The 10,726-nt window shown below is 40.9% G+C and overlaps 1 protein-coding gene across 1 annotated transcript in view; it reads right to left on the bottom strand.

Moving 5' to 3' along the window:
- The window catches only part of LOC124117855, a 56,946-nt gene extending 50,581 nt beyond the window's left edge, over positions 1-6,365 (bottom strand). Inside the window, exons 1-3 of the mRNA XM_048398602.1 lie at positions 6,053-6,365; positions 5,136-5,435; positions 986-1,252 (exon numbers count right to left, since the gene is read on the bottom strand). Coding sequence (XP_048254559.1) covers positions 986-1,252; positions 5,136-5,435; positions 6,053-6,332 — 847 coding nt within the window. The 5' untranslated portion in view covers positions 6,333-6,365. The remainder of the gene's footprint in view (positions 1-985; positions 1,253-5,135; positions 5,436-6,052) is intronic.
- Positions 6,366-10,726: the final 4,361 nt, after the last annotated feature.

Consider the following 10,726-nt stretch of genomic DNA (forward strand, 5'->3'; position numbering starts at 1 on the left):
AAACAACCAGTTCATTCGTGTGTTCATTAAGAAGATATAGAGCTTTCGAACGTAGATTTAAAACTTGTAACATATATTCCAAACCGAACGCTATAACTCTTTACACTCTCATTAAATATTTGATTTTTACGTGTTTCTCCTGAAATATACTGCCACATTTACTGGTCATAATGTAGAAACCACAGCACGTTATTTAGCAACGTTAATGAAGTGAGATCCATATTTTAAATTGTCATACGTGCAGGATTTCCCAGAAAGGGCTTCTGAATATTTTGTTTGCGGTAATCTGGTCTTCATGGCCTAAAGTGGATCCAATACTTCTGGGGACCAATCATAATGCAAGGTTCTAAAATATTATGGTAGAATAGTTAATGTGTCTCACGTTGTACTCATTCACACTCACACCACACAGTATTACCTTCACGTGTCTGTTTTCTACGAACAGCAAATATGACGACCACAGCGGTGACGATGATCAGGACAGAACAGACAGCAGCGACAGGGACGGTCGAAGCGATGCCAACTCCAGTAACCTCTCGTGCTGGAACATTCAAAATGTTTCTAATCTTATTTTCCCTTGGATAGATAACTTCTAGGATTGTGTTCGTTTGTGTGTGTGTGTGTGTGTGTGTGTGTGTGTGTGTGTGTGTGTTCGGCGCTTGAACTATATTGTTAAATAAATGGGAGTGGGTGATACAATGGTGGGTGTGGTGTTCTTTCTTGTTATGCTTATCGGTAGCCTTATACTGAATAAGCTATGTTTCACACGAAAAAAGGTTGAATATGTATGTGTCACATGGTAATTTAAATAATGCATTAATGACATACTCGTTTCAATAATTACTCTCAAATTTCGCAACAACAGCGTTTACGTCATATGAGATGACTGAACATGTTATCAATCATGGTTTGTTTATCCAAATAAATGCTTGCTTGCCACTGATTCTGTTACTAAAGTCTATCGCTAATGTTGTTTGAGTCTTACAGAAAACGTCCAGCGTCAGGTTCCGTGATGTATTCCCATATCTGTTGTTGACGTGACACGTGTACTGTCCAGACACAGATCTGTCTACAGCTGGTATATACAACACAGCCTCCCTCTGTCCCGTGATCACCTCCTGTCTGGATGTGTCCCACCAGGTCACAGTGCAGGCGGGGTGACAGTCAGCAGAACATCTCACTGTGAGAGGGTCACCTTCTACTGCCTTTAGCCTGCCACTTGCACCGTTAAACTGTATCTGGTCAGGTCCATCTGGAATGTTTGATGTACTATGGTCAGTAGTTCCCCACTGTATCACCAGCTTGCAACGGAAAATGCTACTGCACGTGATAACGGTTCATACTGATCCTGAATACTGTGATGTACGCGTACAGTCTGCTTTTGTAATATATGTGTTAAAAGCGAATTAAACGTGTGGTTTGTTTCTGTGACATGTGTGTGACTACTGGAAATACACATGTGACATGGGCCAATGTTGTACAAGAGGGAAGGGTAGAATGGGGAAGGAGGAGTGAGTGAGTGAGTGAGTGAGTGAGTGAGTGAGTTGGGTATAACGCCGCTTTTAACATTATTCAAGTAATATCACGGCGTGTCAGCTTAATGTGGTAGGAAAGCCCGAAGTAAGGCAGGTCTTAGACGTTTATCACTTCGGTGAAACCCACGACGATGGGAGCGACACCAGCTTTAGTAACCTCAAGTGCTGGAACATTTAATAAATAACAAAAGCACTGTTTAGGATTCTAATGTTTCCGATATATAACATATGGAAAAAGCAGTCACTTTAATTTCTAAATGTGGTGAACTTCAGTAACATTGTTGCACATCTTACGAGTTATCGGAACAGTTTCGTTTGTCGAATTAGGTAGTAAATAAACAATCGATTTCTGTCTTTAATACAGATCTTTGTTCAGTTGATTTTGAATGAACAGAAACGCTTTGCCATTTGAAAGAATCTCAAGAATGACATTGACGTGATGTCACATCATCAGAATATAGTCAATATTACCTGTTTAAATGATTAATGACCTCTGTGGGTTTAGAGAAAGTTGAAATGAATGAAAATGAAAACACTGTATCACTAGTTAAACGGAAAATGCTACTGCACACAACAGCGGATCCTTCTGGTCCTAAATAATGTGATGTACGCGTACAGTTTTGTAATATATGTGTGAATAGCGAGATAAACATGTGAAGTTTGTTTCTGTGACATGTACGTGTGAGACTACTGGAAATACACATGTGACGGCGGGGCCAATATTGTACAAGGGGGAGGGGTAGGATGGGGAAGGAGGGATGAGTGAGTGAGTTGGGTATAACAACGCTTTTAACAGTATTCCAGTTATATCACGGTGTGGCGGCTTTATGTGGTAGGAAAGACCGAAGTGATGCAGGTCTCAGACATTTACCACTTCGGTGAAACCCACGAGCACGGGTATCGTGCTGACAAACCTAGAGACATAATCGGGGCGAACCTGGATTCGAAACGACAATCACCTCTGCACAGCAAATCGCGGTGCCTTAGACGACTGGGCCCTGGAAGGATGTATGAAAAGGAGAGGTACAGTGAAGGGTTGAAAAAGAGGAAACGCTGTAATTTTCACGATCAATTAAGGTCAGTGTTTCTGAGGAAACCCCGATCATAAAATATTGAGGTTATACACACTTTGCATGATGACCTTGACCTTGACAGTCAACCCATCTTATTACAGAATAATCAGTTTTACATATGTAGTGTTGCTTAAGAGTTATTTGGTAAGTACGTATGTGATAGACAAAATTGGAGACAACATTTTACAAATGACTTCGTTGTATCATGTGCAATGACAAGATCTTATTTCATGTTTAAGACGGGTTGTGAGGTAGACTAGTGGTTTAAGCCTTCGCTCGTCACCTCGAAGACTCGGGTTCGATTCCTACATGGGTACAATGTGTGAAACTCATTTCTAGTGTCCCCTACCGTGATATTGCTAGAATATTGCTAAAAGTGGCGTAAAACCATACTCACTCATGTTTAAGACGGATCCTCCTGAGTGTTCCAAGGAATATATCCAAAGTTTTCTGAGGAGAGGAGATTTGCACTAATATTATATTTTTACCTAAATTGAAAATGCACTGATGCGGTGGCCATTTGAATTTGTCGAACCTCCAATCAGCAAGCGGATGTACAACCTAGATGTGAACATGCATTTAATATGTTTCATTGCTAACAGACGGACCGACCTGTGGACAACGGACGTCGGACGAAGCCCATTATACAATTTTACACTAACAAAAAAAGGATCGTTTAACTGGTGATTAGCAACAGTGCATATAGCGTTCATATCTGATGGTACCTTCAAGGATATCTTCCAGATAGAATGTATACAAGTGTTCTCAGAATTCTCAGAAAAAAATGTACAAAGCATGTATCATAGCGTACTGGAAAACTGTTGCTTTTGAAACAGGAGTAAACGTGGCGATAAATAATAACATTAGCGCACAACTGACAAGTCAAGATTAGGTAAGAGATATAAGTTTGCTTATGATCTAATACATGTTTATTTTGTTACGGAATTTGCATTTTCAACGCGGGTGTGTGTTAATGTGGCATGGCCGTGGTTTACAGTGACGCTTTCAATCGATTGAAAGTTGAAAGATTGATATATCGTGGCCCAGTGACTGCCATCACGCCTATCACAAGCGTCAAAGGAAGAGCACGGCGTCATTAGCGTCAGATACTTGCGTCATTGGCGTCACATGTTCAGTGACAAGATTTATTTCAGATCTTATAGATAAGTCGTGTCTGGAGTGGTTTACAATGGAAAGTTTGCATACCTGAGAAGGTAAATGAAAGGTGTTTAAAGAGAATATTTCAAGCTCTAGTTTTATAGGGCCACTACATCGGTCTGTAGAAAGGACGATTTAGCATAGTAACTTAGCCATTGTGAATTAGAATACATCCTTTCTACCTAGATTTTCAACACGTGCAATAGATATGCTAAGAACAACAGTATACCATATTTTAAATTATGCTTCTTAAAACAGTTCCATTAAAAACGCCGTCTCCTTGTATTAATATATTGTTGTTGAGACTACATTTAAATTGTTAACGGCCATAAATGGTGTATGAATATGGAATATGTACCTCGAGATATCGCTCAATGGAGGTTGGACTGAGGTTTCACTATATGCTATTCAGCAATGTTCGTTTAACATGTCATGGTATTGGCTATATGTTTAGTTGGTTAATGGTTCACATGTTTTTTTTTTCCTTGATTTTGGATTTGTGCTTTACCATGCTCATAACTCATCTAAAAATGTAAACATCTCTAGACCGCCTCCGTGGTCAAGTGGTAGAGCGGAAGGTCCGGGCTTTGATCTCCGGCCGCGTCATACCAAAAGACGTTAGAAGATGGTACTTGTTGTTACCCCGTCAGGCGCTCGGCATTAAGGGCTTAAAATAAGGACAGGTCGGCTCGGAGTCAGTATACTGAGTCTGATTGGGGTATTCATGTTAATCTGCGGCATGGTATCTCAGTGGGCTAGCAATATAAATCGGCATCAGTCCGGCCTAGTACAAGCAGCCACACACACACACACGTCCATGCACGTCGCTATATAAGTACAATAATCTTGGACGCGACGTTAAACCCCATTTCACCTCACCTCACATCACCGTAAACATCTCTCAAATTACCAGACTGATAAATATGTATGCTTCGTCTTGTGATGACATCACATTTCGTGCAATCAATATAACTTAGTGTTTGTATTTTTTCCTGTGTATATATGCTGGAAATATATGAACATCAATGCTGACAGTAAAGTTTCAGTCTGCATTGATATTTAAAACCCTAGACAACATATCCAGGTGCCGTGAACATATTTGTATAGTGATCATGAATTTTCTATATACCTTCTGAAACTGCAATGAATATGAAGCTGAAACTTTTCACAGCTGATTTTGACTTTGTTGTCTATTATCCCGACACGACCCGCCGACATACTTTGAAAATACTTCCGAACATAAACGTTATTATGAACAATGCACAATGCTTCTGAAAATACAGTTCTCACAAAACTGTAGCTCAGAACCACAGTTGGAAAGATAAGATACTTCGTTCTCATACCTTAAACAAGGTAAGTTCTTACTCACACTGAACTTCCAGTACATGTCCGTGACTCCAGTCAGACTCCAGCCCCTCCTCCACAGCCTGGCAGGTGTAGATGTATCCCTGGTTTTCTCTGCTGATGTGGGTTATTGTCAGGACATCTCCGCCTGTGTGAGACCCGTCACCAGATTCCGGCAGGGTCCTGTTCCTCATCCAGGTGTAGGTCATGTTCAGTGGGGGGTGGTCCGGGGGCAGACTCTGGGAGGAGGAGGAGCATGTCAGGGTGACATTCTCACCTGATACAGCTGAGGGAGGTCCTGTGATGTTTGGTGTGGTCGGCTTCTCTGTTAAAATATTAATATTTCAAAATAAACCAGTCAACCAGGACCATAGAATTGTGTCGTTTTATATATCTAGTAAATGGAGTTCAAATAAACAATGTTATATCATGATGTCTTGACCATTATACTGTAATATTCGAACCTCGTTTCATCTATATTTTATCACCAACAACCGTTGAGGGTATTACCCCAAATCATGTCAGTATTCCAACATTACACTTTACTCAAATTAAATTGTTTCAGTTCTTTTCTTCATTATGTTATGCCATGGAATTTCCTTTGTAGCCAATGGCAGGAGGTTTTGAAATCTTAAAATTACAAATGAAAGTGATAATTCCCATGGCACATTTCCCGTGACACAACTGCGAGGCACAAGTGATGAATGTGACGAACATGAGCTGCCTTGCGAAATACTTGAACCCTCCTGACCAAAGGTGTATGAAACATTAAAAAGTAATATACCACTCCTATCTTTATACTTCTAACGGTTTTACTTTCTTCCCAATAGAGGGTCTGCTACCAGTGATTACTTTCTGGTATTGTGTATTTATTACCGCAATGCAGCTTAATGCACTTTCATTTCTTGGAATATTCTTCTGTTAATCACACGTAATACTTACGTGATACAACGAGGACCTGTCTACATCCAGGTACCATCTTATGACTGGTTGTTTGACATGAGTAAGAACCAGCGTCCTGTACAGTAACATTGTAGATGGTAAACCTCAGCTGTCCGGTCTGTGATAATGAGTCCTCCCCTGTGTATCTGATCCTGGTCATGTAGCCGGTGTGACTGCTGTTGAGTACCTCTACACGGTGTGACTTAGGCACGACCACTAACAGTTTTATCGAACCATTCCTCCATACGAAATATGTTTTGCTGACATTAGCTGGGTTCATGGTTATATTAACATCGTCGCCAACACGTGTGACGGTGTGTGGGTAGTCAGCTGTCACAGAGGACAGACCTGCACACAGAACAAATAATAATGATTAAGCTTATGCTTATTAACATTTGATATAAATTGTAAATTTTGCGAATTATTAATGCAAAATACGAATTTAAGCACAGTTCAATATAATGCCAAATTATGTTGTGAAGACCGATACATACCACACACATATATCCCTCCAGACACCATGAAAAACAGATACATAGTCACCAGCGTGTTGAGTTAATACTGAGTTGATACAATTTGTAATTTGTCTGTAAAGCTTCAAAAATTTAGTTTCGCTCGATGATATTTCCGTATAAAAGTAGGTCACTTCCCCTTGTACGTGAAGTTGTGAAAATATATCACTGTCTGGATACCCTACATTTCTCTGTGGTTATGTACCCCGTGGAGTCCAGGGTAAGAATTAATAATAATCACGTTGTTGCTCGTTTTGAAAAACTCACTTACTTGACTGATTGATGCCACTGATCGAGGCTCCTGCTATCAACCACTGGTTTGCCGCACCAAGATTTGATTGTTAACAGGCAGCCATCATGAGTCTGGAATACTGCCGACTGTGAGGTCAAACAGCAAAATAAAAAACAGGCAGAGTGCCGTAGTAATGAGTGATTATATCATTTCACCACATGCAGTATACAGTATACCACGTGTCGCGTGCGGTCACGACGCTCTGAAAGTAGTTTATCAATCATCTTTTAGGCAATAAAGATAAACGACAAAGGTATATCTTGTTGAACATCTTAGTGATGTAACGATGCAGTAACGTCTTATCAGTTACCAGTTCAAACAAATCGTAATCTTAATTCCCTGTTGACTACAACCCTGTCTAAGCACAAGTGCGTAGTAGACGTAACAACGGTGCTTACGCAGCCGATAGCGAGCTTGTTTGGCTTCTAATGTTCTATTTAGGGGTCACAAAGTGCACCTGCAGAAATTGTTTTGCTATGATGTTGTGTATCGTAAAGATAACGTTCAACCTGACGTTCTGTGTATAATGTTTAAGAAAATAAACTTTTATCTAACTTGGAGTTGGGCGATAGCGGGCAATGTAATGTTCTCCAGTCCTCTTCAGACAGTTTTGGAAAGAATTTTGTTTCCAGCTTTGCCGTTTTGTGACATGTAACTTGTATTTTGTGAATTGTGTTGAAATAGTCCTACAGTGTAGGCTCAATCATAATCCTTCGAATTCTGTCACAATGAACCATGTAAACTTTGCATGTTCGTTCCGCGAAATATATAATCAGTTGCATTTACATATTCATATAATTTATTGTCTAAACTCCTTTCAGTAAAAATAACAAATTAAAATAATTGCAGTTTGTTTTCCTTCGTTTAGTTGCAATTCTCAGCGAAAACACAAATTGAGTTCTTGTGATCGAAATATGAACGAATGAATGTAGCGAAAGTTGTCCCGTAGAAGTCAGGTCTCACAATCAGCCAATCAAATAGCAGCACCTGGTCTAACAAAAAGTGTTGCATATGAAGATAGTGTAGTATGTGTGAGTGAGGTGAATGATCAAATATTATATTGTTATTTTGTTATCACATTAACACCACTTTACATGACGCACAGTTACTTTTTTTTTTTGCGTCCCTTATGCATGCATAGATCCTGTAATCATGATGTATATGTTTACATTTACTCCAGTACAACGCAGACACGCCATGTTATGGCTGAAACTCATTAAAGCAGCTCTGACAGCAAGATAAACATGTTTGAAAAGTTTAAAGGGAGGTAACTCGTACGTGTATACCACCCATGTTTTATCGATTCACCCGGTTGGCTACACTCTGTCACTTACATGTTTTAGCACGGCCCCTCTCTCACACACCCGCTGCATATATCGATCTGGGAATACATGTACCAGCTGTCGTAAGACATTAAAGCGTGTAACATGGTATCCCTATTATGATTCACCTGGAATACTTACAATTTAGCGTAAATTAGGGCCTCAATGTACTGATGTCTTAGTTATCAACTGATGAAAAGATGCGCGCCGATAGTCTTGTGGTTAAACAATCGATCATAACGCCGAAGGACAGGGCTCAATTCATGATATGGGACAATGACTGAAGCCATTTTTCATCACTCTGTGCAGAGTTGATTGTTGGTTCGAATCGAGCTTCGCCCCGATTATGTCTCTAGGTTTGTCAGCACGATACCCGTGCTCGTAGGTTTCACCGAAGTGGCAAACGTCTAAGACCTGCATCACTTGGGGCTTTCCTACCACATAAAGCCGACACACCGTGATATAACTGGAAAAATGTTAAAAGCGTTGTTATACCCAACTCACTCACTCTAATTAAATTTCCTGTAAAACAAACATTTCCACAGCACATATCCAAATTCCGTATACAGGGACGTATTGACGGTTGTAGGCAGACGGGCTGACATGTGGGGCACCTATTCAAGTGGTAACATTGTGCTGCTGCTGATTGTAACTTTTGTCACAACTGGCATATGTGATTTGTGATACCACTTATAGTTTAGGGGTGGCCCAGTCGTCTAAGGCGCAGCGATTCGCTGTGTAGAGTTGCGTCCCTTGGGCACGCCAGACACCTATGATTGAGGGTTCGATCCCCGGTTCGCCCCAATTATGTTTGTAGGTTTGTCAGCACCATACCCCTGCTCGTGGGTTTCACCGAAGTTGTAAACCTCTGAGACCTGCATCACTTCGGGCTTTCCTCCCACATTAAGCAGATACTCCGCGACATAACTGGAATACTGTTAAAAGCGGCGTTACACCCAACTCACTCACTCTAATATTTTGAATGATAGCATTAAGCAATAGCTCTTCTCACTTGAAATGATGTCGTTTGCTATGGTTACAACTGGTATATGTCACACTACTCTGATGGCATGGCTGATACGGAAATTGTCACGATTCATGTGCCATCCCAGTGAACAAGGTCAACGAATCTACTTCCTCAGCAAACTAGTAACGAATACGCCTGGGTTGTCTTAACAAGTTGTTTCCTATAAATGTGGTGCGAATCCCGATGTTTCTATTCGCCAGAAACCTATGATTGAGGGTTCGATCCCCGGTTCGCCCCAATTATGTTTCTAGGTTTGTCAGCACCATACCCATGCTCGTGGGCTTCACCGAAGTGGTTAACGTCTGAGACCTGCATCACTTCGGGCTTTCCTCTCACATCAAACTGACACGCCGTGATATAACTGGAATACTGTTCAAAGCGTCGTTAAACCCGACTCACACTTAACACGTTGTCGTTGTGAAGGACACGCGACTCTGCATTGCTGTCATTGTATAACACTTCGTACAGTTACTTGATTTTCTAACGGGGAAAAAGTAACTGTGCGTCATGTAAAGTGGTATTAATGTGATAACAAAATAACGATATAATATTTGATCATTCAAATAGCGTTAGCGGCTGGTTCTGATCCTTTCGTAGGCGTAGCTCCATTTAATCCCAGACATGTTCTATTGGGGATGGGTCTGAAGAAACAGCCGGTTAGGGCAGATCAGCAATCACATGCTGCCTCAAAAAATATGTCACAACACGTGCAACATGTGAGTGGGCATTATCCTACTGCAAAGTGACATTACGTACCTGCATTTGAAAAAAGGTAGAACAAGTTTTCGATCGTTGTCGTCGTTGTAGCGTTCGCCATTCAACATATCATTAACGGTCCCATCCTAGAACTGACGACATTGAGTGACGCAAGCGTCGCTAAATTAACATTCCCCTGGACGCCTGTAGACTCGTGCATGACCACCAGAGCTGTCAATATGAAATCCTGGACTCATCTGTGAACAGTATACTGTCCCAGCCTTGTCTTCCGAACCACATATGCTGTCTGCACCAAGCTAGGAGTGGCTGACGGTGACGTGACGAAAATGGGCGAACCGCTGGATGTCGGGACTGGATGTCATGCTCCCTCGACTGCTTGCGCACATTTCTGCAACGAATTTGTCTCAACCCAGGAATTGTCCAAGCTGTTACTGTGGCAGTTTGGTATCGATTCCGTAGATGCACCAACCGAATATGGTTGTCTTGTTGACCTCCAAAGAGATGATATTGTGTTTCGATGAACATTAAAATATCTGGCAACGTCGTGTTGATCTTCAGGACTGAGCAAGCGTTATTTATCGATGGTGAAACAAATGTTTAAGACACGTGTGTGAGTATCAAACTAACGCTCCTAACAAACACGCAAACACCCAAATTGTACACCGTCCATTAACATGCACGTGCAAATTATGAAATACGACCTTTAACTCGGGGAGATGTCTTCACAAATATGTATTGAATGATGCATTATTTAATTTCAGAATAACTTTATTTTAATTTTATATGAAGCACAGTTATTTTTTT

Source organism: Haliotis rufescens, unplaced genomic scaffold (genome assembly GCF_023055435.1).
Source record: "Haliotis rufescens isolate VD_foot unplaced genomic scaffold, xgHalRufe1.0.p SCAF_18, whole genome shotgun sequence".
Lineage (NCBI taxonomy): Eukaryota > Metazoa > Mollusca > Gastropoda > Lepetellida > Haliotidae > Haliotis > Haliotis rufescens.